This window comes from Grampus griseus (assembly GCF_964374135.1).
Source record: "Grampus griseus genome assembly, chromosome: 11".
In the NCBI taxonomy this organism is placed as follows: Eukaryota; Metazoa; Chordata; class Mammalia; order Artiodactyla; family Delphinidae; genus Grampus; species Grampus griseus.
In genome coordinates this window covers 46,658,004-46,684,537 of record NC_139005.1, presented here as the reverse complement: position 1 = coordinate 46,684,537, position 26,534 = coordinate 46,658,004, and the positions used below count along the sequence as shown (strand labels likewise).

General features: G+C 41.2%; 1 protein-coding gene across 3 annotated transcripts in view; it reads left to right on the top strand.

Moving 5' to 3' along the window:
* Nucleotides 1–14,132: 14,132 nt before the first annotated feature.
* The window catches only part of LRIG3 (leucine rich repeats and immunoglobulin like domains 3), a gene marked incomplete at its 5' end in the record, with an annotated part of 46,436 nt that continues 34,034 nt past the window's right edge, over nt 14,133–26,534 (top strand). For 2 of the 3 annotated variants that reach the window (XM_082665113.1, XM_082665112.1), the window contains 3 exons: nt 14,133–14,368; nt 20,088–20,159; nt 20,367–20,441. In XM_082665113.1, the coding sequence (XP_082521239.1) occupies nt 14,133–14,368; nt 20,088–20,159; nt 20,367–20,441 (383 nt within the window). Of the gene's footprint in view, nt 14,369–20,087; nt 20,160–20,366; nt 20,442–22,600; nt 22,702–26,534 lie in introns of those variants that run through there. The other variant, XM_082665114.1, reaches the window with a different exon arrangement.

Genomic DNA, 26,534 nt, shown 5'->3' with positions numbered 1-26,534 from the left:
GCAATCGATCATCTTCAAGAATTACCAGGCAGGTTTCCTTGCTTCCCTTACCGATCCGAGTCTGCTGACTGGATCCCCCTTCTCTTGAGCACTAAGGAAGACCCTGGAAACCCTTGCTCCTTCTGACACTAGTGGAAAGCAGTGAGCACAGTGGTTAAGAGAGTACACTGTGGAGTCAAACTGCCTGGGTTCAAATCCCAGCTCTACCACAGACAAATTCCTTAACATCTCCATACCTCAATTTCCTTATCTGCTAACACAGGGATGATACCTTACATGGTGGATGCAAGAAATAACTGAGTTAATACATACTGAATATTTAGAGAATAATAAGAATGGCAAGAGCTTGACAAATATTGAATATCCTCATTTGTGGAGGTGCAAGCTTCTGTTACTTCCACTCCATCTTACAAGGCAAATAAACAGAAGGAAGACATTTCTGTTCCTCACAAGAGTGCTAGAGGAACAGTAGTGTGTGGGAGAAAGAATTAAGAAGAACTGCAGAAGAGATTGGTTCAAGATGGCAGAGTAGAAGGACATGCTCTCACTCCCTCTTGCGAGAGCACCGGAATCACAACTAACTGCTGAACAATCATCAAGAGGAAGACACTGGAACTCACCAAAAAAGATACCCCACATCCAAACACAAAGGAGAAGCCACAATGAGATGGTAGGAGGGGCGCAATCACAATAAAAACAAATCCCATAACTGCTAGGTGGGTGACTCACAAACTGGAGAACACATACCACAGAAGTCCACCCACTGGAGTGCAGGTTATGAGCCCCACGCCAGGCTTCTGACCCTGGAGTTCCAGCAACAGGAGGAGGAATTCCTAGAGAATCAGACTTTGAAGGCTAACGGGATTTCGCTACAGGACTTCGACAGGATGGGGGGAAACAGAGACTCCACTCTTGGAGGGCACACACAAACTAGTGTGTGCATCGGGACGGAGGGGAAGGAGTGGTGACCTCACAGAAGACTGAACCAGACCTACCTGCTAGTGTTGGAGGGTCTCCTGCAGAGGCGAGGGGTGGCTGTGTCTCACCGGGAGGACAAGGACACTGGCAGCACAAGTTCTGGGAAGTACTCCGTGGTGTGAGCCCTCCCAGAGTCTGCCATTAGCCCCACCAAAGAGCCCAAGTAGGCTGCAGTGTTGGGTCGCCTAAGGCCAAACAATCAACAGGGATAGAACCCAGCCCTACCCATCAGCAGAAAAGCAGATTAAAGTTTTACTGAGCTCTGCCCACCAGAGCAACAGCCAGCTCTACCCACCACCAGTCCCTCCCATCAGGAAACTTGCACAAGCCCCTTAGTTAGCCTCATCCACCAGAGGGCAGACAGCAGAAGCAAGAAGAACTACAATCCTGTAGCCTGTGGAACAAAAACCCTGCAGCCTGTGGAACAAAAACCACATTCACAGAAAGACAGACAACATGAAAAGGCAGAGGGCTATGTAACAGATGAAAGAACAAGATAAAACCCCAGAAAAACAACTAAATGAAGTGGAGATAGGCAACCTTCCAGAAAAACAGTTCAGAATAATGATAGTGAACGTGATCCAGGACCTTGGAAAATGAATGGAGGCAAAGATCGAGAAGATGCAAGAAATGTTTAACAAAGACCTAGAAGAATTAAAGAACAAACAAACAGAGATGAACAATACAATAACTAAAATGAAAACTACATTAGAAGTAATCAATAGCAGAATAACTGAGGCAGAAGAACAGATAAGTGACCTGGAAGACAGAATGGTGGAATTCACTGCTGCAGAACAGAATAAAGAAAAAAGAATGAAAAGAAATGAAGACAGCCTAAGAGACCTCTGGGACAACATTAAATGCAACAACATTCGCATTATAGGGGTCCCAGAAAGAGAAGAGAGAGAGAAAGGACCCAAGGGAATATTTGAAGAAATTATAGACAAAAACTTCCCTAACATGGAAAAGGAAATAGCCAACCAAGTCCAGGAAGCACAGCAAGTCCCATACAGGATAAACCCACGGAGAAACACGCCGAGACGCACAGTAATCAAATTGGCAAAAATTAAAGACAAAGAAAAATTATTGAAAGCAGCAAGGGAAAAAGGACAAATAACATACAAGGGAATTCCCATAAGGTTAACAGCTGATTTCTCAGCAGAAAGTCTACAAGCCAGAAGGCAGTGGCATGATATACTTAAAGTGATGAAAGGGAAGAAACAATAACCAAGATTACTCTACCCAGCAAGGATCTCATTCAGATTCGATGGAGAAATCAAAACCTTTACAGACAAGCAAAAGCTAAGAGAATTCAGCACCATCAAACCAGCTCTATAACAAATGCTAAAGGAACTTCTCTAAGTAGGAAACACAAGAGAAGAAAAGGACCTACAAAAACAAACCCAAAACAATTAAGAAAATGGTCATAGGAACATACATATTGATAATTACCTTAAACATGAATGGCTTAAATGCTCCAACCAAAAGACACAGGCTTGCTGAATGGATACAAAAACAAGACCCATATAAATGCTGTCTACAAGAGACCCACTTCAGACCTAGGGACACATACAGACTGAAAGTGAGGGGATGGAAAAAGATATTCCATGCAAATGGAAATCAAAAGAAAGCTGGAGTAGCAATACTCATATCAGATAAAATAGACTTTAAAATAAAGAATGGGGCTTCCCTGGTGGCGCAGTGGTTGAGAGTCCTCCTGTCGATGCAGGGGACGTGGGTTTGTGCCCCAGTCCGGGAAGATCCCACATGCTGCAGAGTGGCTAGGCCCGTAAACCATGGCTGCTGAGCCTGCGCGTCTGGAGCCTGTGCTCCGCAACAGGAGAGGCCACAACAATGAGAGGCCCAAATACTGCAAATAAATAAATAAATAAATAAATAAATAATGTTACAAGAGACAAGGAAGGACACTACATAATGATCAAGGGATTAATCCAAGAAGAAGATATAACAATTATAAACATATATGCACCCAACATAGGAGCACCTCAATACATAAGGCAACTGCTAACAGCTATAAAACAGGAAATCAACAGTCACACAATAATAGTGGGGGATTTAACACCTCACTTACACCAATGGACAGATCATCCAGACAGAAAATTAATAAGGAAACAGAAACTTTAATTGACACAACAGACCAGATAGATTTAATTGATATTTACAGGACATTCCATCCAAAAACAGCAGATTACACTTTCTCCTCAAGTGCACACGGAACATTCTCCAGGAGAGATCACATCTTGGGTCACAAATCGAGCCTCAGTAAACTTAAGAAAATTGAAATCATATCAAGCATCTTTTCTGACCACAAAGCTATGAGATTAGAAATGAATTACAGGGGAAAAAATGTAAAAAATACAAACACATGGAGGCTAAACAATATGTTACTAAATAACCAAGAGATCACTGAAGAAATCAAAGAGAAAATCAAAAAATACCTAGAGACAAATGACAATGAAAACACGATGATCCAAAACCTATGGGATGCAGCAAACGCAGTTCTAAGAGGGAAGTTTATAGCTATACAAGCCTACCTCAAGAAACAAGACAAATCTCAAATAGACAATCTAACCTTACCCCTAAAGGAACTAGAGAAAGAAGAACAAACAAAACCCAAAGTTAGCAGAAGGAAAGAAATCATAAAGATCAGAACAGAAATAAATGAAATAGAAACAAAGAAAACAATAGCAAAGATCAATAAAACTAAAAGCTGGTTCTTTGAGAAGATAAACAAAATTGATAAACCATTAGCCAAACTCATCAAGAAAAAGAGAGGACTCAAATCAATAAAATTAGAAATGAAAAAGGAGAAGTTATAACAGACACTGCAGAAATAAAAAGCATCTTAAGAGACTATTACAAGCAACTGGATGCCAAAAAAAATGGACAACCTGGAAGAAATGGATAAATTCTTAGAAAGGTATAACCTTCCAAGACTGAACCAGGAAGAAACAGAAAATATGAACAGACCAATCACAAGTAATGAAATTGAAGCTATGATTAAAAATCTTCCAACAAACAAAAGTCCAGGACCAGGTCGCTTCAGAGGTGAATTCTATCAAACATTTAGAGAAGAGCTAACACCCATCCTTTTCAAACTCTTTCAAAAAATTTCAGAGGGAGGAACAACCCCAAACTCATTCTATGAGGCGACCATCACCCTGATACCAAAACCAGACAAAGATACTACAAAAAAAGAAAATTATATATCAATATCACTCATGAATATAGATGCAAAAATCCTCAACAAAATACTAGCAAACAGAATCCAACAACATATTAAAAGGATCATATACCGTGATCAAGTAGGATTTATCCCAGGGAAGCAAGGATTCTTCAATATACGCAAATCAATCAATGTGATACACCATATTAACAAACTGAAGGATAAAAACCATATGATCATCTCAATAGATGCAGAAAAAGCTTTTGACAAAATTCAACACCCATTTATGATAAAAACTCTCCAGAAAGTGGGCATAGAGGGAACCTACATCAACATAATAAAGGCCATATATGACAAACCCACAGCAAACATCATTCTCAATGGTGAAAAACTGAAAGCATTTCCTCTAAGATCAGGAACAAGACAGGGATGTCCACTCTCACCACTATCATTCAACATAGTTTTGGAAGTCCTAGCCATGGCAATCAGAGAAGAAAAAGAAATAAAAGGAATACAAATTGGAAAAGAAGAAGTAAAACTGTCACTGTTTGCAGATGACATGATACTATACATAGAGAACCCTAAAAATGCCACCAGAAAACTGCTAGAGCTAATCAATGAATTTGGTAAAGTTGCAGGATACAAAATTAATGCACAGAAATCTCTTGCATCCCTATACACTAATCATGAAAAATCTGAAAGAGAAATTAAGGAAACACTTCCATTTACCATTGCAACAAAAAGAATAAAATACCTAGGAATAAACCTACCTAGGGAGACAAAAGACCTGTATGCGGAAAACTATAAGACACTGATAAAAGAAATTAAAGATGATACCAACAGATGGAGAGACATACCATGTTCTTGGATTGGAAGAATCAATATTGTGAAAATGACTATACTACCCAACGCAATCTACAGATTCAATGCACTCCCTATCAAATTACCAATGGCATTTTTTATGGAACTAGAACAAAAAATCTTAAAATTTGTATGGGGACACAAATTTGAATAGCCAAAGCAGTCTTGAGGGAAAAAAACGGAGCTGGAGGAATCAGACTCCCTGACTTCAGACTATACTACAAAGCTACAGTAATCAAGACAATACAGTACTGACACAAAAACAGAAACATAGATCAATGGAACAAGATAGCAAAGCCAGAGATAAACCCAGGCACCTATGGTCAACTAACTTATGACAAAGGAGGCAAGCATATACAATGGATAAAAGACAGTCTCTTCAATAAGTGGTGCTGGGAAAACTGGACAGCTACATATAAAAGAATGAAATTAGAACACTCCCTAACACCATACACAAAAATAAACTCAAAATAGATTCGAGACCTAAATGTAAGACTGGACACTACAAAACTCTTAGAGGAAAACATAGGAAGAACACTCTTTGACATAAATCACAGCAAGACCTTTTTTGATCCACCTCCTAGAGTAATGGAAATAAAAACAAAAATAAACAAATGGGACCTAATGAAACTTCAAAGTTTTTGCACAGCAAAGGAAACCATAAATAAGACGAAAAGGCAACGCTCAGAATGGGAGAAAATATTTGCAAACGAATCAATGAACAAAGGATTAATCTCCAAAATATATAAACAGCTCATTAAGCTCAATATTAAAGAAACAAACAACCCAATCCAAAAATGGGCAGAAGACCTAAATAGACATTTCTCCAAAGAAGACATAGAGATGGCCAAGAAGCACATGAAAAGCTGCTCAACATCACTAATTATTAGAGAAATGCAAATCAAAACTACAATGAGGTATCACCTCACACCGGTTAGAATGGGCATCATCAGAAAATCTACAAACAACAAATGCTGGAGGGGGTGTGGAGAAAAGGAACCCTCTTGCACTGTTGGTGGGAATGTCAATTGAAACAGCCACTATGGAGAACAATATGGAGGTTCCTTAAAAAACTAAAAATAGAATTACCATATGACCCAGGAATCCTACTACTGGGCATATACCCAGAGAAAACCATAATTCAAAAAGACACATGCAGCCAGTGTTCATTGCAGCACTATTTACAATAGCAAGGTCATGGAAGCAACCTAAATGCCCATCAACAGACGAATGGATAAAAAAGTTGTGGTACATATATACAATGGAATATTACTCAGCCATAAAAATGAATGAAATTGGGTCATTTGTTGAGAAGTGGATGGATCTAGAGACTGTCATACAGAGTGAAGTAAGTCAGAAAGAGAAAAACAAATATCGTATATTAAAGCATATATGTGGAACCTAGAAAAATGGTACCGATGAACTGGTGTAGGGCAGAAGTTGAGACCAGATGTAGAGAAGAAACATGGACACCAAGCGGGGAAAGTGGCAGAGGTGGGATGGTGGGATGAACTGGGAGATTGGGATTGACATATATACAGTAATATGTATAAAATGGATAACTAATAAGAACCTGCTGTATAAGTAAATAAATAAAATTCTAAAATTTTTAAAAAACTGCAATTAGAAGACCTAAATATACATTTCTGCAAAGAAGACATACAGATGGCCAAGAGGCACATGAAAAGATGCTCAACATTGCTAATTATTTGAGAAATGCAAATCAAAACTACAATGAGGTATCACCTCACACCGGTCAGAATGGCCATCATCAAAAAGTCTACAAACAATAAATCCTGGAGAGGGTGTGGAGAAAAGGGAACCCTCATGCACTGCTGGTAGGAATGTAAACTGGTACAACCACTATGGAGAACCATATGGAGGTTCCTTAAAAAACTAAAAATAGAGCTATCATCTGATCCAGCAATCCCACTCCTGGGCATATATTGAGAAAAAAACACAGTTCTAAAGGATACGTGCATCCCAGTGTTCACTGTAGCGCTGTTTACAGTAGCCACGACATGGAAGCAACCTAAATGTCCATTGACAAATGAATGGATAAAGAAGATGTGGTACACATATACAGTGGAATATTACTCAGCCATTAAAAAGAATGAAATAATGCCATTTGCAGCACCATGTATGGACCTAGAGATTATCATACTAAGTGAAGTAAGTCAGACAAAGCCACACTCATATGATATCGCTTATATGGGGAATGTAAAAAAAAAATGATGCAAATGAACTTATTTACAAAAGAGAAACAGGCTCAAAGACTTAGAGAACGAACTTATGGATACTGGGGGCAGGTGGGGGGGTGGGTAGGGGGGAGGGATAGATTGGGAGTTTGGGATTGACATATACACACTGCTATATTTAAAATAACCTACAAGATCCTACTATATAGCACAGGGCACTCTGCTCAATATTATGTAATAACCTAAATGGGAAAAGAATTTGAAAAAGAATAGATACATGTATATGTATAACTGAATCACTTTGCTGTACATCTGAAACTAACACAACATTGTTAATCAACTATATTCCAATATAAAATTTAAAAAAAGAACTGCAATTATTTAATCTGCAAAGAGGAAAGCTAAGGACTATTTCTGGTAATAGCTTCTGTTTTGCCCAGAAGAAGCAGAAAAGCTCAAATGGCAGCAAGAGAGCAGAAGGAATTCATTTATGTGGGTTCTAAAGATAAATGCTCAGACTGAAAAGGTTGTTCAAGTCTGAAATCACTGCCATGGGAGTGGAGGAGGCTGCCTGCTGCAGACTTGGTTGTGCTGGGGGCAAGGAGATAAGCAAGGTCCCCTTGAAAGCTTCTTCATGCTCTGTGTCAGTATTTCCCTGGAAATCTTTTTGTATGTATGTTTAAACATAATAGAAGTGTGTAAATCTCTGGGCTAAAAACTTACGATTTTAGCAGGAAAGTATTTGTTCTGCCTCAGTGTAATAGGAGCACAATGTCACGTTGAAAGGGACCCCATAAAGCTGAAAATCCTTCTTCATTCTCTATTTGAAAATACTTGCACAGAACAATATTGGGAATTCTGTAGCTTGATAGTGATTCTTAGATTTAGGGACAGATACAGAGTTTTGAATTCAGGGAACCTGATTTTGAGAATATTCATGACAAAGTCACCTTAATAATTTGATAGGCAGGCCTGGGTGAATATCCAATGTGTAAGAGAATGAAACTATAAATAAAAGCAGTAAGTAACTCATGTATAAGCCCTCTTCTGGTTTGGAAATGCAAATGAATTCTTAGTATATAGGCCAATTGTTCATCTAAGAAGTGGGAGAAAAATATTCTTCAGAAAGGTTCCCAGGAGGGATATGGGAATATTTTTAGTAAATATGCCTAATCATTCTTTTTGACCTCATGGCACAAATCATAACAAATTGAGTTATACAGTAACTTTCTGATACGGCATGACAAAATTCCTATTAAAATATCTCAGGATCTGTACAGTATGCTGTCCTAACACACAAATTAAGGGTTTTATATGAAAGTTAAAAAATGTTTTTGGTTTGTTTTCCATCTTAGCATTAATTCTTTCCCTCCTGTTACTTAGGACAAATAGTTGAGGGTTTATTTAATTCCAACATTCTTTTGGTCAATAATCCCAGCAGGAGAATGTTTCTGTAGTTAACTCACTTTATCTCCCCGAATAATGAAAAGAAAGCAGCAATCTGAGAGTTAAGTAATAGTCACTAGAATCTATCAGGAGCTTTATAGTGTACTGATGTAACATTCGTCACCCTGTTTTACAGGTAAAGAAAATGAAGCATAGAGTTGTTCGGTCAGCCAAAGTTACAGGGCTTCTGACCTCAGTGTCAGACTTGGGACCACCTTGCAGCTCCTGTAACAAATTCTCAAGCATTTGGATTTCTGCATTTCTGACAGGGTGGGCTATTATCTATGTGTTGAGATTCCCAGGGGAGTCTTAGTATTGCTGCTGGCTAGAGGAAGACATGGAACAGGGTAGGAAGAAGTGAAAATATCCTGAGGTCCTTAAAGGAGTGGAGAAATTTGAAGACCACACACAGAAACGCTCTGTTCCTGGGGAAGGACACTCACCATTGAGAAAAATCTGAGGGTCACAGCCGCTGTGAGCCTTCACCCATTTCCCACCTCCACCACAGGGCTCCCAGCTCCCAGCAGCTCTAGCCTCCACTGAGGTGATTTCCAGGGAACCCAGTTTTGTCCACCATATGAGTTTTCCTCAGGGCACATATTATTCCTAGCGGGTGACTTGAGAAATGAGTAAAATAAAAGCTATCATATGTTTAATTTATAGTTAAGTGAACACGCAGATAACATTGTTCTCAATTCAAGCAATTTCCCACAATTGGCCAACTTGAGAGAAACAGATGCGTGGCTATCTTCATTTTTCTAAATATTTTCTAAAGAGTTCAGACATGTTCATTGCAGCGTTTTTGCAAAGTAAGATTCTCTTCTCCTGCTCTTTAAGTGAAGCATGGTAACTTTTTTGTGAGAAAAGGAGGCTCTCTATTTCTTCTAAAATGCCTTAATGAATGGGAAAGATATGGTTAGGTTACAGAGTACAGCAACATTTGCTTTTGGCATCAGTATCTGGGGATTTTTGTGCTTTTCTTCCTCCTTTGCCTTATCTCTTTTCCCTTTTCACAGTTCACACTTACACAAACTGTGTCATTCATTGTAATGATAAAGCAAGTACTGAGTGTTTAGCTTTCATTCTTGTCCTTGGATGTTAAAACTGACAGCTTAGCACCTCTATTACTTTTTATCGGTGAGTCATTGCCCTTGCCAGCACTCAAGATAAGAAAGTCTCACACTTGCCAGAGGGAGAAAAAAAAAAAACAACAGGAAAACTGAAAAGAGCACTGGGGCTGAGTTGTACTAACCACAGAATGGAGGGTGGGAGGCTGTTTTGAAAATGGATGGACCTTGCCATTCTCCAAGACAAAGTTATAAATGAGAAACTGTCCAGTGTGATTTAGATCATTTCCAATGGAGAGTCCATTTTCAACTACCCAGCTAACCTGTATAAACCTCTAAGGAGTAGAGAAATTCAACACGTGATCGCATTTTAATCCAAACGTTAAAAGACCTACATTCAAAATGAATCTGATCACCTCACACTAAATCCTTGTTTATGAAAGACTAGCCACAAGAGCTGAAAATTGCCATTTGATACTACTGCACCCTGTGTGTGTGTGTGTGTGTGTGTGTGTGTGTGTGTGTGTGTGTGTGTGCGCGCGCGCGCGCACGCGTGTGTATGTAGTTATTGTGAATAACTACAGAATAACTACACCATGAGAGGATCAGAGAATTCAGTGATACATTAAGGCTGTTTTGGGGGTCACAGTTATTCACTGATAAATTTGGGGAGATTAAACAAAATTGTATGTTCCTTTTTTCCCTCTAATACAGACCATCTTTCCTGGCACTGTGTCTTCATCCCTATTGTTTAGGTACTAAAAGAAACTGCACAGGGCTGTGAGAGACCTCAAAGACATTCAGTCCTCACCTGCTCAGGGAGACACGCCATGGAGGTTCTGCCCTGTAGTTTGTGAAGGGTTTGGGAAATCTTAGTTTGTGAAAATATTACATTGATTTAAAGTTTCCATGTTGCACTAGTTCGTCTTTCTATTGACTGAATGGTTCAGGATATACTGAGATGGAGAATAGCTATATTTAATGTGCAACAATGACTTTCTGTATCATCATTGTTTGCTCTCTCAAAAACCATGTGAACTTCTGAGCAAGCACAAGCCACACCCATAAAACATCCTCTGCTAATTGATTCCCAATTATGATGCCTTTAAAGTGGAACAAGAACTTAAAGATGCTTGCAAAGCAAGGTGTGTGAAGAAATCTAGATTTCTAATTTCTCCCCAGTTTTTACAACTGTCTCACCCAAATCTAATCTGACAGCATTGCATGTTAGTGATTACCTGTAAAGAATCTTTCCAAAGCTTCAAATTCATTATCATAGAAATGAAGTTACTTCTGGTAGATGCAATATTTAATTGTGTAATTATAGATATAAACAAGACTGGAACTCCAGTGGGTAGGAGCAAACTTGCAAAGAGAGGACTAGGGAGGGGCCGGTAGCCACTAGATTTCAGCTAGTCTTAGGCATTAGTCCATAAATCTTAGAGAGGGAACAGAGAATAACAGCTAATCCAGTAAACTGATAAATGAAAATCAGATAAGAGAGTGTTTATTGTATCCCCAACTTACAGATGAAGAAACTGAGGTACTGAAAATTTAAGTAACTTAATCAACATCACGTAACTGGTAAAACCCGTAAAGGATATATAGGATACATGGCTATATGGAAAGTCATTATCACACATTAAGCATTATTTAGTAAGTACTAAAGTGAAAATGACCAATTACATTCCAGTGAATACCGGATGTGCTGGGAGTGCATTCGAGGGATAGCTAAAACAGGTCTCGGGAAAACCTTCTCCAAAAGAGGGATGCTTAAGCCGAAGGGCCAACCAATCAGACAAAAGAGGGACAGAGAATGATCTGGACAGAGGGACCAGCATGTGAAGGAAGGCCAAAGGGAAAGAGCACAGCATGGGAAGAAAACTGCAGATAGGTCCTGGAGTAAAAGAGAGATGAGCAAATAAAATGAGTTAAAGAGGTAAGTAGAGGCCAAGCACACAAAAACGCTGCATAAGTCACTCTAAAGAATTTAAGCTTTACTTTGAGGACAATGGGAGCAAGAGAAAGGAATTAGGCAGTTGAGTCACAGAAGCAGATTTGAGCTTCTGGGATATCACTTGACTGCACTGTGGAGAAAGGACTGGAATGCCAGACAGGAAAGAGGCTGTGTCAGTAATCCAAGCAAGAAGCTGATAGGGGGCTGAGTTTGCATAATGTCTATAGAGATAGGAGATATATTTAGTTGCTAGCTTCATTAGGACTTGCTAATTGATTGATTGTAGGGGTGGTGGTGAGAATGAGGAAATGTGAATTAGGCTTCTGGGGCAGTAGTCATCTGAATGGAGGCAGGTATCATTCCTTGAGATAGTGAACTCAGGAGGAAAAGGAGTAAGTTTCAGGGGTGGTGAAATTTAATTCTAGATATGTTGTTACATTTGAACATTCAATTTGAGACTTGAAATACATGGGTCTAGAGTTTAGGAGAAAGATCTGGGCTAGAAATATAGTTATGGTAAATATCAGAATATGGATGTAAATGCAATTCACAAAAGAAGATGAAGTAATAGAAGGAGCGTATAGAATGGGGAAAGACAATGAGCCAACCCCCCCCAAATGGTACCCAATTTCTGATCATCTGTCACATGCGTGACACATCAATGAGCAGGCCACCATACTCGTGGCACCATGCCTACATCTAATGGCACGTGTATAATGGCATCTTTCTTCTTTTTAAAAACTCCAATGCACTAAGCCTGATTTTCCTTATATGAAATAGATGAGAGAGACTGGGCTGGAAAATCCATACCATGACTGGGGTGTGCCTTGACACTCCCAAGCAGGCAAAATAATAACTCAAAACTGAAGTACCCTCATTATAAATATTTTCTAATTGTACATCATCAAAAAAAAAAAAAGGCGGTGGGGTGGATGTTAACAGTAGCTGGAAAGAAGAGGATGGGGTATCATATCTAAAGTGGTGTGCCTCAACTTCACAGTTGAGTCTTTTCCCGCCCTCGTGAATGGTGTGTTCATACAGGTAATTTGCCACAGTGGAAATCAATGGGCATGAGTTGGAGTTCAAGTCTCAACTCTCCAAGCGATCTCCACTCCTCAATAATGAGCAGTTTAAGCAGCCCAAAGCATGCTTTGGCAGACAACTTGCAAGAAACAATGTGCAGAGGTGAAAGTATAAAAGTAAGTTTTCAGTTTTTGCCACAAACAAGTGTAGCTCCTCACCCAGAGGAGGAGGGTGTTCCCAGATGATCTCTGAGGTCTCCATCATTTCCTGTGGCCTCAATCACCTGCAAGAGTAAGACAAGGCACAGACTTCACTGGCAAGTCCTGTAGGCCTGAATCCTCCCCTGGCGGAGGGATCCAGCAAGTACTACTTCTAGCCTGGTAGCACTCTCAATCAGGATTTGTTATCACTCAAGGCACAGGTGGACCATGGTGCATATATTAATTTTTCCTGCAAGGTCCTTGTTTTCATTTGGCTTTGAAATATTATGGTGACTACTTTTATTATTTTTACCTATGGCGTGCGATCTGTGATTGCCATCGCGGTATATTAGAAGGTCATTTCCCATAATTTCCCCCCAGCTCTATCCAATGCACTAACGCTGTCTATTTGTAACTCAATATACCATTTCCAATACTATGACTTTTTCATTTTATTACTCTTTTTACTTTTGGAACTGTCATACGGAAAAAACGCGACCAGTGTTAATGTTAAAAAAAACCAACAACTGTATTTTTATTGAAACCATTGTTTCCTCTGTGAATAGTAGGATAATTTATACATATTTTAAAATTTGGAATGCAAGGTTTCCTAATAACAGAACTAACTTTACTCCCCTTAAGTGCCCCCAAATACCTCCAACTCCGAGAGCTGGCCTAATATTTGCTCACTTGGTTGCTCACTCCCTTTTTCTCTTCAACTCCATTTGATATATGTTTCCCAGGACGTAGTGGAGACTTCTGGCCCGAGAGGCTGGAAAATGTAACTCGGAATTTCCTACAATCTCAGCTCCGCTTTCTCAGCGCTCCGACCCGGGGCGGGAGCCTTGTTATTGTCACGTGGCCACGGGGGCGAAGCGCCCAGCAGGCCAATGGGCTCGCGCGGGCCTTGGCAGCCCCGCCCCTCGGCTCCGCCGCGCGGGGACTTGGCGCTCCGCTGAGGGGAGGAGGCGAAAAAGTTTCTTTTGCGGGCGAGGAGAGGCCTTGGCGCGCGGACGCTGCTCCCACTGCAACTCTGCCGCAGCTGGCCGTTCTTTTCGGTTTCCCTCTCGCTTCCCCGGGGCATGAAAGAACTTTACTGCCAGGACTAAAAGAAAGGGGTTTACCTGGGAGCGTTAGAGGACTGGAAGTTGGTGCAGGGCCCCGAGCGCGCGCCGGCGCGGATCCCGGGTCAGAGCGAGGGACTGCAGGACCGCGATGGGCGCGCCGACGTTCCGCGCGCCCGCGGCGGCTCTGGGATTGCTGCTGTGCGCGGTGCTGGGATGCGCGGGCCCTGCCGAGGGCGGTGGCCGCGGGGCCTTGGGGCCGCCTTCTGGGGTCGGCGCAGAGCACCGGTGCCCCGTTCCGTGCCGCTGCCTCGGGGACCTTCTGGACTGCAGTCGCCAGCGGCTGTCGCGTCTGCCCGAGCCGCTCCCGCCCTGGGTCGCTCGGCTGTAAGTATTCTTCCTGAGGGCGGAGGGGGAGCCACTCGAGATTCGGGACTGCGGGCGAGGGGCCAGGATGCTCGGCGCGCAGCAGCTTTTTCCAGGGCACCTCCTCTTGGCCCAGGCCTCCAGCGGCCCTCCGCGGAGATGGAAAAGGAGCCGACCGGGCCTCAGTCTCCCTCCATCCCCCGGCGCCTGGCGGGCCGCGCAGGTGGGCCCTGAGAGCGCCCCACCCGGCCGCAGGTGGGCGAGGGGATGCAGCCGCTGACAACTCCCAGGGGCAGAATCGACGTCCTGCGCCTGGAGCTCGCCTAGAGGGCTCAGATGCGCGCCCTGCCAGGCCGGGGCGGGAGAGTTGGCAACCTGCTGCCGCCCTGAGTTCGCAGTTCTCACTTTGAGAGGATGATCCCGCGGCTCAATAGTTTCTAACAGGTTCATGCCACTTTTCGCGTTCCCAACTAGTAATCGAACGCGCTCCTTTCGTTTGGGAAGCCCCCTCTACAGAGTTAGGTCACTGTCCAAGCTGTGGTGGACATCCTTTTGTTGTTCTTTACCCTGGGCTTAATTTCGCATTAGTAAATTCCCCTCTTCGACCAAACTGTAAGAAGTTGGGAAGAGTGATCAATGGATAAGGAAGGGAAGGAACTAGAGTTGTTTCAGAACCGAGAGCGTGATTTATGTAGCTTCTCAGCAGGTCCAGAAGGTTTAGGAGAGAGCGCTGTGCTGTTATGCAAGTTTGGGGATGCTAGATGTGAAATCCGAAAACCTGAAATCACTGCCAACTGCCAGAACGAGGAAGAAAATGTAGTTTAGTTCCAAATGTCATCTTGTTCTCTCCCACTCTCGTTTTGTTAAAGTTGGAAGATTGGTGCAAAATGTAAACAGTCAAAACTTGTGTTTCTTTTTTTTCAAAGTAGCTATCCTGTTAAAATAACAAAAGTGCAGTCCATCCTTAATCCTTAGATTTGGCTGTAGCAGAATTGCAGTGGAAATTTGAAACTCTGGAAACAACTCTAGTCGACTGTCCTAACATCCAAATAATAGTGGTAGGAAGTTTGGTCAGGTAGTTTAAGAAATTGTGTTTTTAAATCACTGTGCTCATCAAAGTCTTTATTTGTAGAACTGTGGACCATCAAAAGCATATTCTTTGTGTCAGTATGCCTCAGTTTAATAAAAAAAAAGTAGAAGTAGAGAGTTTTAGGTTGATATGTAATCTCTTATCATGGGATGTCTTGTTTAGTAGTTTTTATTACAATTGAAGAAGGAGATAAGGGCTTTAACCTAAAGCAGGAAGACTTTCAATTAGTTGTGGCTAATTCTGTTCAATTGCCTCTTGTGGAGGTCATGTTGCCTTATTCATGAGATGTGAATGGCTCTATTGACATCATATGGAACTGAACATTTGAATGACTGGAGGTGAACACGTATGAATAATAGAGGGATGAGAAAGAGAAAGAATACAGTGCTTCCTGGGGTGTGTTTAGAAATGCTCAAATCATTCACCAGATCTAACTTATATTCAGTAGTTTCTCAATGTTAAGTGGCCTATCAGATCATGCCAGGGTGCAGTATATTTTTGTGTGTGGATATCTCTTTTAAAAATTGGATGTCTTAAAAAAAAAAAAAAACTGTATTGCTCTTGATTAGAAGTTGAGTTAAACCAAAAGGGGTTTGATACCTATTCAAACATGGTCTTAAAAGTAGCTGACCTAATTAGGATTTTGTTTTGCAGATAATTTGGTGGCACACTAAAAACAAATTACAGTTTATTTGGTTAGCACAATCTTTAATTACATTTCCGCCAGCAGTAAATTGTCTTAATACAAGTCCACATTCCTTAAATGTATGCGAAAATAAGTTCCACTTGTACAAATAAGCACTACGCCTGTTGTCAGAAACCCTGCTGTGATCACTCATTGGACAGCTCTGTCATTCTTGTACTTGTGTGACTTTGTAGTTGTCACCAAACCATGTGGTCCAAATTCTTGATTGTAAATGTTTCTTTTGTTTGTGCCTGAAGCTCTAGAGGTCTCCTTTCTCCACCTTTGAAAGGAGCAGAAAAAATACATGGAATTGAGCCTTAACTTCTGTTTAACTCGGTATTTGGAGCAGGAGGCATAAGATAGCTGCTTCTTAAATTTTACATAATTTGAAAAGCTTTTAAGGAGACTGTTCCCAGAGTTCAGAAATAAGTAGAAAAATGCATATTGTTCTTCCCCATATCTTAACTTCCTTTTCCTCAGGTAATTAAAGTAAAAGTTCTCCTTAGGAATACTTCTTGAGAGCACTCTTCAGAAAAAGTTTGGTGTCTAGCTTTTGTTTCATTTGTTGAATTGGTAAGTTAAAAACTTAATCTATTTAATGTACGTGTGTGCGTGTATTTTTTTCCAGTTTATTCAGTTGTAATTTATGGCCATAGGAATCCCATGTGTGAAAAGTTGAATTGTTTGAGCTGTAAAATCGTCATATTGTAGTTAGTTCTCTTTTCAAAAAGGAACTTTTAATCCTTTAATGAAAGTGGCTCTTAAAACAGTCAGTATTTTCAGCGTTCCTTACAACTGCCTTTAAAAGCAGACTGGAGTTTACATCTAGAGTATGTGCTTACAACGAGTTGGGAGCCCAAAGAGGAGTGCTAGTTAGAATATGTTTACTTAGCCAAAAGAGGGAAAAGTTGCCCAATTATCAAGAAGAGTTTCAAGTATTATTAAAATCTCAATGGAATTTGCAGAACTATTTGTCTTCTCACATAGAAAGCTTTGAGTTAGCTGGGCTCAGGCAAAAAAAAGTCTGAAAGGTACTTTCTGCTGGTGTGGCTTCTTTAGTGTCTGCCTGTTATAAATCCTCTGGTTCGTACCAAAATTGGGGCTCGGGTTAGGGGTATTAGTCCTTATGATTTTCACAGCTGTTTTTCTATATTTTCCAGACTAAAACTTGAACATAGCAGGCTGATTTATGAGTCACTTTGGATCAGTGTCTTAAAACAGCTACAGCTTGGCTTTTTGTTTTTCAGCCTTCCAGATTTCTGCTGAATTAGCAGCTCTGCAGGCCCCAGTGGGATTGATTAAGAAGCTGTGCTGGATTTGCATTTTAAAATTTGACTTGGAAGTCAGATTTCCAAATGCTAAAAGGAGGAAAATGAGAGCTGGAACCAAATGTTGTATATTAATTATTTTCCATATATATTTATTCGCTTGCTAATATGCAGGAAAAGAGACTTCTCTCTATTGTGTAGAGTTTGGTTTGCAAGTGTTTGGCCGGCTGAGTTTTGGGTAAATAGTTCACACCTCCCTACCTCGCCACCTTTCCCATTTATTAACCTCATTACAAAAAGTTTTTTAGGAAAGGTTTCTGGGGAAGGTGGTCATTACTGGAAATCTAAAAAAACAAAGCATCTGCCTTCCTTATTGAATGTAATGGGGTTTAAGAAAACATCGACATTGTACAAGTTGAATTTGTTTTTAATGGTCTAGCCATAAAAAGCAATACAAGGAGATTTAGGAAAATATGGTATCCTTTAATCGTTTCTGAAACATAAACTGTATTAAATCTAAATTTAGTGCATTAAAAGTTTCATGGCTTTAAGTATTTAGCAGTAAAAGTCACTTCAGGGATGATTTTTTTTTTCTTCCCCATATAATGTGGTTTTAATAGTACACACAGCACTGGAATGGAAGTGTGTCACAATAACTGAAATATTTAAGGTTGCCAGCTCCTGCTTCTGGATCAGAAGTGAGGGGTCCCTAGCATGTGCCCTGTTCTCTGAAGGCACAGTTTCTCATTTTACAGGTCTTTTGTTGGAGATTTCATCCTGTTACTGGTCAGGAAAAAAAAAAAAAGTTAAAGCACGCAATCTTTTTATTTTTTTATTTTTTTCCTCACCGGATTGCCCTGAGAAATAATCCTTAAAATGAAATGAAAAGTGGAATTTTTGTTTTTTCTAATCAAAAAGAAAATCACCTGTGTGAGCTGGGAATGCCAGATGGGTGCCCCCTTTCCACTGAACTCTTGAAACAATAGGGGATGCAGTTGTAGGCTTAGTGCAACGTTCTTTAGTTGAGTGGGTCCAAATGAGCCTTTCTGTTGATTCAGGCTACCTCCCAGGTGAAGACCTCTTTTCCACGGTTGTTTTTTAAAGCCTGTGGGAAATCTGTGACTGTCTGGGGTGCTAAAAGCACACAGGTTTTGTCTGAATCCTAACCTGAGCCGTGGGGCCCATGGTTTCCTTGATGAACTCCAGATGGATGCGAGCTGGGCCGTGAGGGAAAGTGTCTGGTTCCAGCGTGGGGAGCATGCACAGCAGTGGTTGTAATTGCAGGATTTTTATAGTTTAAAGACTGTGCCAGATTTTTTTTCATGTTATAACTCTACCGGAACAAATCTGCTCATGTCTGTTACTGTCTGGTAGGTCTTTAGGCAAACATGTTTCAAATAAAACCTTTTGCAAAATTTTTTTTTTTTTCCTTTTAGGTGAAATAGAGAAATCCAGGTTTATTGTCAAAACAAAAATTCAAAGACTGAAAGGATCTCTGATTTCTAATTGTTACCCTAATGGATGTGCACAAAGTAACACTGCGCTTCTCTGGATGTGATTTCTCTGCCTTTTTTTTTGTTGCGGGAGGCATACTTAGGTATTGATATATAGCAAATGGTTCCTGCTTTTCTCCAATCAAGTCTGGTTATCTCTAACTTCGGTTATTAAAAACTCTTCACGTTTAAGCACTGAAGGAGTTAATCTAGGAAGGGTGGGTATGCCTCTTTCAGTGGGAGAGCTTTCAGCCATCCTGTGTGGCAGCCTGGTTTTCAGTAGCTGTTCAGCCATTTCATTTTCCTTAGACCAGTTTGAAGGCGCTTAGTGTATTGACCAATATAACCAAGTATTTGCCGGATTTTGTTTCACATTTTCATCCTCAATGCTGAGCTGACGTCCTAGCCTAGAATACTGCATACGTAGGCGTTCGGTTGATGTCCTATGGAAATGGTTACTAAGTTACATTGAGTCTCTGAGTTAGAGGCAGGTTTATTTTAATAATTGAAAAGAAATCTGATCACGGATTTCTGAACAGTCTACTAAACTTTGTTAGGTGGTTGATGTGGTTTAAATTATACATTATATTGAGATACTGAGATTTGGAGAATTCAGGAAAGCAGAGAGTTTGGGTTGTTTCCTACCTGCTCAACACACACACACACACACACACACACACACACACAGAGCAGTACTTTAAACAATTTGTTGCCTTAACCCAGGGAAACAAATATGTGTGAAAAGGAATTTCTACTTTGACTGTAATAAGGACTCTGATGCTTAGTTTTGTGATAATAAGGTTTCTTTCGAGGTTTTAGTTTCAGCAACCTGACTAATTAGCCAGTTTTCATAAGCTATGACTTCATCATATCAAGGTGGAAGTGAGGAGTTGGTAGTGGATGGGGAGGGTGAAGCAAAACAACCAGTTCACAAAGGATCTGTTCACCCTGGACCAAAACCCATCTCCTAAAACATTTGTGGGCTTGGAGCATTTGAATCTGCCAGCCTCCTGAACTAACTTTGTCCTCAGAGTTTGTATTTTGGAGTTTGCCCTCTCGTTTATGGGCAGGATGGACCAATTATTTCTTATGCTGTCGCTAGTGTTGAGAGGAGTTCATAAATCCATACTCTGTCTTGCCCATCATTAAGCATTATTAGTGATTTTTGGAAACTACTTATAATTTTATTTTTGTTTTTTCATAGGGACTTAAGTCACAACAGATTGTCTTTCATCAAGGCAAGTTCCACAAGCCACCTTCACAGCCTTCGAGAAGTGTGAGTTCAGCTACTTTCTGCTTGCGGTTGGAATCAAATGTACCACCTATCACAGTATTTTATTGTAAAGAACGTTTGGGTTACAGGGAATTATTTAAAACTTTTAACTTGGGAGGGATCTTTAAATAATGTTATAAAGTTTTCACCTCTGTGGATTACAGATTGCATAATCTGCTTCTCTCTCTCTCTCTCTCTCGGCATTTATAGGAAACTGAACAACAATGAATTGGAGACCATTCCAAATCTAGGGCCAGTCTCAGCAAATATTACACTTCTCTCCTTGTAAGTGAACGTTAGGAGGGTTTTGAATGTATGTTTGCGGGGACGGGGCGGGGGGGGCGGGAGGGGGCAGTTCCATATGGGCTAGAGTACAGATCTTACAAGCAAAATAAGCTTCCTTTAAACTGGTTGACTTGTTTCCTAGCCTGTCTCTCTCTCTCTCTCTCTCTCTCTCTCTCTCTCTCTCTCTCTCTCTCTCTCGCACGCGCGCGCTCCTAAATTTTAAGTATCATTGTAACAAGAACACTTAACACTATGCTGTTATTGCTGCTGTGGCCTTCAAGACTCAGAGAAGCCACCTTCACCCCATAGGGACATGTATTTAATTATGGTGACTAGGACTTAAATTCTGGTTATCACTCAATGGTCTACATGGGATCTGTGGATCCGGTATTACATAATTCCTAGTGGAGAACGATCGGAGTTATTTGGGGAGGAGAAATGGAGTCGATAATGAAGCACTGAGGTATCCTCTTTTATCCTCTTTTAAGTGTGGCGCCTGCCATGGAAATCAAGGTCCAGAAACATCAAATCAAAATATCGACTTGATACAGTTAAAATTCAATAGGTCATTGAAGTTAGAAATATCATTGCATGTTATTTTGCAGTTCTGAGTTTTCAGATAAGAGTAAAATTGTGTTAAATTTTGTGTATTATTAGGGCAGATCACGTGTTTATATTCATGCAGTGGAGATGTTTTGGAATAATGTTAACTTCTAGCCTTTAAAGACAGCATTTAGAATGAGCATGGTTTGATTTCTAAAATTAAATAATCTACCACCTTAATCTTGAGTAATTTAAAAATATATTTAAGCCACTGAAGTTTAAAATGTTTTCCTCCTTCAAACAACTTAAGAAAAAAAGCACCATTGTTAGTTGTATCTGGGAAAGGTGTTAGGAGGGTTGAAATTGTACAGTAAATTTCAGGAAATCTGTTCAATTAATTACAGTGATCACTACCCAATTGCTTACATCTGGTGGTTTATAGAGGTTTGTTTTTACTGAGGGCCCAGGTCAGCTAAGTCACGGGTACAGCCCCTGTGTCTGCTTTCCTCTGTCTGAATGAGAACTAAGTGACATTTGATACTGATGGGGTTTTTCCAAAGATCAGAAACAGAAAGGAATAAAAGAAAAAGCAGTTGGTATTTGACAAATAAACACTGAATTTAAAAAAGGTTTTTATGCTAGCATTAATACCTGTTTTGGCTTTCCCAATTGCTTAAAATTTTGGAGTCTGAATGGAATACTGCTTTGGGTATCCTTAACATCTTTAGCTATTCTCATTTGACCACTGGGGCCTATTTAAATCCCAGGGAATGCCACTTCCTTGCCCTGCTGTCCTTGTCCTGTGTATTGGCAGATACTGTCAGCATGTTCAGGGGGTCTTGAGGGTCACTGCATGATTCATGGCTGAGAGGGTCTGCACTAGAGTTTGGGAATCTGGGTGGGATGAGGAAAACAATCTTCTCTTTGGCATGGTATAGAGGTGAAAGCGTAAGAACTTGTAAGGAAATTAGAAAGTTTGATGAGAAGTAAATAGCCTAGTGATTTTTACACTTTAAAGCTGTAGTTTGTAATTAGAAAACTAGAAACCTTCAACATCTGAACTCTTCTCCATATTTTTGTTTGTGTTTCACTTTAGTGAGTGCTGAATAAACTTTACTGAACTCGAATAATCTCACTTTCTTCCCCTTAATTTGTCGTAGTACATCTAACCAGGGATTGCTTTGTTCCTCTTATGTAATGATAGATCCTATTTATTGCCTAGATCACATAGACTCTCCAAAGAGTAATTTGTGTCACGGGGCTGCTAATTCCATGTGCATAGTAAACATTGTTTTTATATCTGTGAAATATCTTGAAAAATTTACTTCTCTGGCTGTTCTTTTCTGTAAATGTTTTGTTTCTTCTGTAGGCTTCTTTGGATTTCATAATACATAGTCATTGTTTCTAAAGCACTGTTCATTTCTGTCTTGCGTAGGGTAGACTGTTTTTGTTTATATAGAAGCACTTGAAAATAACCAGAGTCAAAAGTCAGTACTTAAATACATTTCTGAAATTTCAAAAAAAAAAAAAAGTTAAACCACATAACATGGCTCAGATTAGAAATTTGCTATAGCACCACAATTAAATCCCATATCTTTCCAAGTAGTTCCCAAGACAATCTGACTTCTGTCAAGATTTCTTTCTTATACCATTGCTGCTCTGTGCGGTGAGGGCCTCTGCCAGCTGGACGGCCTGGATGCAGGGAAGACTGTACCTGGTAAGACCTTCCTCTTCTCTCAGCTGCAGGAGCCAACAACTAATATTGGGTCAGTTGTCACCCATGGCCAGAGATGAATTCACTTAGGGACCAGTTCTGATAATGTCAGGGAAGCCTGGTAGAATGCCAGCATCTTGGAATGAAGGTTGGATTAGCATTCAACTTCCCCATTAACAAAGCTCATCTCTGACCATGGGAATTTGCAGGAGGTAAAAGACCTGAATAGACTTGCTTTCCTTTGAATCCCACACAGCAGTAGCTCAGAAGTCAACTGGCACGCTGTGGGCAAAACATGGTTTGTGTTTTGTGTTTATTTTTCTTAATTTCCTAGCCACACATGGCAGGATGGTATATTTTAAAGGAAGAAGTGGAATAATTTTTGGAATGAGCATATATACTAAAACCGTTGACCTGGCATAAGCGAGTTGATTTTACCAGATGTGATAGTTCTGGCTTCTTGTATGTTGCACGAGCTGCCCAACTTTGGACATTTTTGAAACCTGTAACCTGAGTTAGGGCAGGTTTGAATCCATAAGTTATGTAACATTACTGTTGAACAAGAGGCCTTATTGGTCATAAAATAGAGCTAGTTGGGTCTTGTCTTGACACTGATCGTTTATATGGTATCGTCCAACATGCAGGTGCTTTGCCTGGTATCTTAGACTTGAAAAGGTTTACATGAAGGAATGTCAAAGGGAGACCTAGATTACTGGTGAAGATGTAGATTTCCTGACCCCATCCCTAGAGATTCTGAATTAATGTGTTTGGGTGGGGCCCAAGTAAATCCATTTTAACACATCTACTTGAGATTCTGATCAGATATTACATACATATTTCTGAATTACTGAAGAGGCCAAGTTGTCATAACCAGATAAGCCTTTTTTCATTATTATCTCGAAGGTAGAGCATTTCTCCCAAGTCCATCCTTTTCTTCATAACCTGTCATTTTTTCAGAGATGACAGTGTCATCCTTCTAGAGAGGTTATTACAAATACTGATCACTTTTGCCGGTGGGACCCCAACAGGTGTGCGCCACCGCCATTGAAGTGACTTAAAGCAGCGTGAGGTGATTAGTTTTGCTATTGGAAAACGTCATTCTGGCTTTAGTGTGGAGAATGGCCTGGCAGTGGCAGGAGGGGGCTTAGAGGGGCCAGATAATGAGGAAGCCACCACAGTAGACCTGATGCGATGGTGGCCCTGTTGTCCCATAGTGCCGCTTCCGTCGAGTCAGTAGAACAGTGATTAAAAGCAAAGCTCAGGTTGGATGGCTTGCCATTAATAGCTGGCTCTTCTCTTTGGTAGTTTGTGCCCTTGGGCAAGGTACAGTCTGTCTGTGCTTCCTACTCTATAAAACGAGAATAATAAAAGCACACACCTCATCAGGTTGTTGTGAGGATTGGGAGAGAGAATGTAGTGAAACCTGCCTGGCATAAGCTGAGTGGTCAGTGGACATGAGCCACAGGCATGGGGATGCCGGTCATTCATTCAACGAAAATTTATCAAAGAAACAAACAGTGCCAGGTTCTGTTTAGAGTGCTGGGGACACCACAATGAACAAAGCAGACAAAAAACTCCCTCTTACTGTGAAGCTTCTGTCCATGTGAGGGGTGAGAGAAAAATAAGTAAACAAACTTTAAAAGAAAAGGTAACTTCAGTTCTTGATAATGGCTGTGAAGGAAAAGAAAGGAGGGCGAAGGGATGGAGAGCTCGGTCGGCTGCCCTTTAGGATGGTCAGGAAGGCTGCTTTTTGAAGACTTATCAAATCCTGCTATGTGTTCGGTGCTATTCTAAGGCCAAAGTTCAACAGTGAACAAAACAGACAGAAATCCCTGCCTTCGTGGGGCTGATCTTCTCATGTAAGGAAAAAGACGGAGAGTAAAATAAATAAGAGATGGGACTTCTCCGGTGGTCCAGTGGTTAAGAATCCGCCTTCCAATGCAGGGGACGCAGGTTTGATCCCTGGTCGGGGAACTAAGATCCCACATGCCGCGGGGCAGCTAAGCCCGTGTGCCTCAACTGTAGGAGCCCGCGTGCCGCAAACTACAGAGCCCACGCACTCTGGAGCCCGTGCGCCACAACTAGAGAGAAGCCTGTGCGCTGTAGTGAAGATCCCGCGTGCCGCAACTGGGCTTCCCTGGTGGCGCAGTGGTTGAGAGTCCACCTGCCGATGCAGGGGACACGGGTTCGTGTCCCAGTTTGGGAAGATCCCACGTGCCGCGGAACCGCTGGGCCTGTGAGCCGTGGCCGCTGAGCCTGCGCGTCCGGAGCCTGTGCTCCGCAACGGGAGAGGCCACAACAGTGAGAGGCCCGCATACCGCAAAAAAAAAAAAAAATCCCGCATGCCGCAACTAAAGACCTGACACAGCACCCTCCCCCACCAAAAAAGAGAGAGATGTGATCAGAAGGAACTAAGTGCTAGGGAGAGAGGAGTTATAGGAGTATGTGTGGTGGAAGAGGGGGAGCAGTTTACAGTTTTAAATGGGGCTGAGGGGAGGGGCCCACTGGGAATGTGACACTTGAGTTAAGGTCTGCAGGTGAGGGAGGGAGTCATGAGGAGCATCCTGGGGGTGGGGGTCATCTCCGTAAGCCTCCCCTGCCCTGTCCAGGCCCATCTTGCCTTGTATATCCAGCTGCTACATGGCCATGAGATGACCCTGTTCATATTTTTCTCCCCTGACTATGAGACCTCTGGGGCTGACTCTTGTTTTCCCTAGTACTTAATGCAGGTTATATGGCATACAATCGGGGCTTAATTCGTATATGCATTGAATTAAGGAATACTTATGGAACAACCACATGCATTTAACATGATTCAGACAGATCTCCTCCTAGAGACTTAGTCTATAGAAGAGGCTAAAAATGTACAGTGGAGAAAATGCCTACCTGTGTCTTAACCTGTGTTCAGCTGTGCATGCTTGGCAAGAAACAAAATAAAAAACTATAGCAACAGCAATGCTAAAAATTAAAAGAAAGAAAGGAAGAACACAAGAGAAGTAATTTAAGTAGCAGAAGGATTTAGCTCACCATTCTGCCCAGCGAGCGCATGCCCTGGAGTGTGTGTGAAGTGAAAGTATGCAGGAAATAAAAGCCCCCTTTCCCATTTGCCTTTTGAAGTTTGTATATCTCAGACGACTGAGGATGACTGGTCTTCAGAGATAGATATATTTCCTAGCCCCTGTGCCCAATGTGCATGGGAACTACTTCATCAGGTCCTGAACTAAAAATTCAAAATACAAAACAACGACAACAACAAAACAGGAAATTGATCTGTCCTAACACCAAAGGAAAAACTGGCCCTACAGGAATCATTGAGAGAGAGAGAGAGAGAGAGAACACATGTGTGCATAAAAAACCTTTGCTGGTGTTTTTAAGGGTTTTTCAGGGGTGTATCAATGATAGATGATCTTCCCCCCTCCACGGGCTTTAGAACCTGAGTCTACCTGAGACGTGGCCCCATCACATCATGTGTCCTCCTGCAGGGGAGACGCTTTGGGGATGAGAGTCCTGCCTTCCATCAGAGGTCTGATCTGATTTATATGCTATGGAGAACAATCCTGGGTAGTAGGGAGTCTTAGCAATTCCTGTAGCATGAACAGTAGTCATTGTAGAATTTGGAGAAGGGTGGTGACCTTTCTTTCTTCAGTTTTGAAACTCCTACAAGCGCAGTACCTGTGGTTCTCCCATGGCATGTGTCATACCTCTCACTCCAGGGTTGGACTCGTGTCTTACTGAGCTCTCTGTCGCCTCAGGAGCCCAGTCCAGTCTCTGGCACATAAGAGGTTCTCATTAAATATCTGAGCAGATGAGAGATCTCGGGCCCTTGTGCGGAAGTA